This window comes from Myotis davidii, unplaced genomic scaffold (assembly GCF_000327345.1).
Source record: "Myotis davidii unplaced genomic scaffold, ASM32734v1 scaffold803, whole genome shotgun sequence".
NCBI classification, from domain to species: Eukaryota; Metazoa; Chordata; class Mammalia; order Chiroptera; family Vespertilionidae; genus Myotis; species Myotis davidii.
This window is the reverse complement of record NW_006295567.1, coordinates 955,329-956,527: the sequence shown is the minus strand read 5'-3', so window position 1 is coordinate 956,527 and position 1,199 is coordinate 955,329. Positions and strand designations below refer to the sequence as shown.

The window sequence follows — 1,199 nt, the reverse complement described above, 5'->3', positions numbered from 1 at the left end:
TGATCATGACAGCAGGGAGCGGGAGGACAGCAGGGAGCAGGAGGACAGCAGGGAGCAGGACAGCAGGGAGCAGGAGGACAGCAGGGAGCGGGAGGACAGCAGGGAGCGGGAGGACAGCAGGGAGCAGGACAGCAGGGAGCGGGAGGACAGCAGGGAGCAGGACAGCAGGGAGCGGGAGGCTCCTCGTCCGCCCGGTTCCCTCCCCAGCTCCAGGCCAGGCTCCTGGAGTCTCCACCTGGTACCTGGATGCCCTGGAGCTTGGTGATGGGCGCCCCAAAGGCCTTGCGATTCTCGGCATAGTTCACAGCACAGTCCAGGGCGGCCTGGGCGATGCCCAGTGCCTGGGAGGCGATGCCAATGCGGCCCATGTCCAGGGTTTGCTGTGGGGACCGCCCCAGTCAGCAGCTGGCCAGCTGGATGCCAGGCCTCCGCCCAAGGCCCCACCCCCTGCCAGGCTCATCCCCCTGCCCGGCTCACCTCTCCACCCGGCTCACCCCCCACCCGGCTCACCATGGCTATCTTGAAGCCCATCCCCAGCTCCCCCAGCAGGTTCTCCTTTGGGATGCGACAGTCCTCAAAGATGAGGTTGGCCGTGGACGAGGCCCGGATGCCCAGCTTGTCTTCCTTCTTCCCCAGCGAGAGGCCGGGCGTTGGCATGGGGACCAGGAAGGCACTGATGCCCTGGAAGAGCAGAAAACCCAGTCGGTGCCGTTCCCAGAGGCTGCCCGGGGCCACGCCCCTCTATCAGCCACCTGTCAGGTCCCTTCCCTCACTTCCCTCAGGACCTCGGGCCGCGACGCCCTCTGCTGGCCCCTCTGGGGAAGGTGCAGACACCAGTCCCCGGCCAGGGCCAGGCAGGGGACGGGGAAGCTCCCAGGGACCCAGAGCACGAAGCTCTGAGCTTCCTCAGGAACTGAAATGACCGCCGAGGCCTCCCTGGTCTCCCGTCCCCACCTTGTGGTGCAGGGACCTGTCGGTGCTGGCAAAGACCACAGTGGCTGAGGCGTCCCAGCAGTTGGTGATCCAGGCTTTGGTGCCATTCAGGACCCAGGAGTCACCCTCTGCCCGGGCGGTGGTGGCTGCAGCTCCCGCATCGCTGCCATTGCCTGCGGGCACACAGACTCGTCCAGGCCACCTCCACCCCCCGCCACCCACAGGCACCGCTGCCAACTGGGCCGGAGCCCAACCCCAACCCCAAG

The 1,199-nt window shown here is 67.4% G+C and overlaps 1 protein-coding gene across 1 annotated transcript in view; it reads right to left on the bottom strand.

Annotated features, from left to right (window-relative positions):
• ACADS (acyl-CoA dehydrogenase, C-2 to C-3 short chain) overlaps positions 1-1,199 on the bottom strand; it is a 9,146-nt gene that overhangs the window by 2,111 nt on the left and 5,836 nt on the right. Inside the window, 3 exon segments of the mRNA XM_006770348.1 lie at positions 243-380; positions 511-681; positions 955-1,106. Of these exon segments, the coding sequence (XP_006770411.1) occupies positions 243-380; positions 511-681; positions 955-1,106 (461 nt within the window).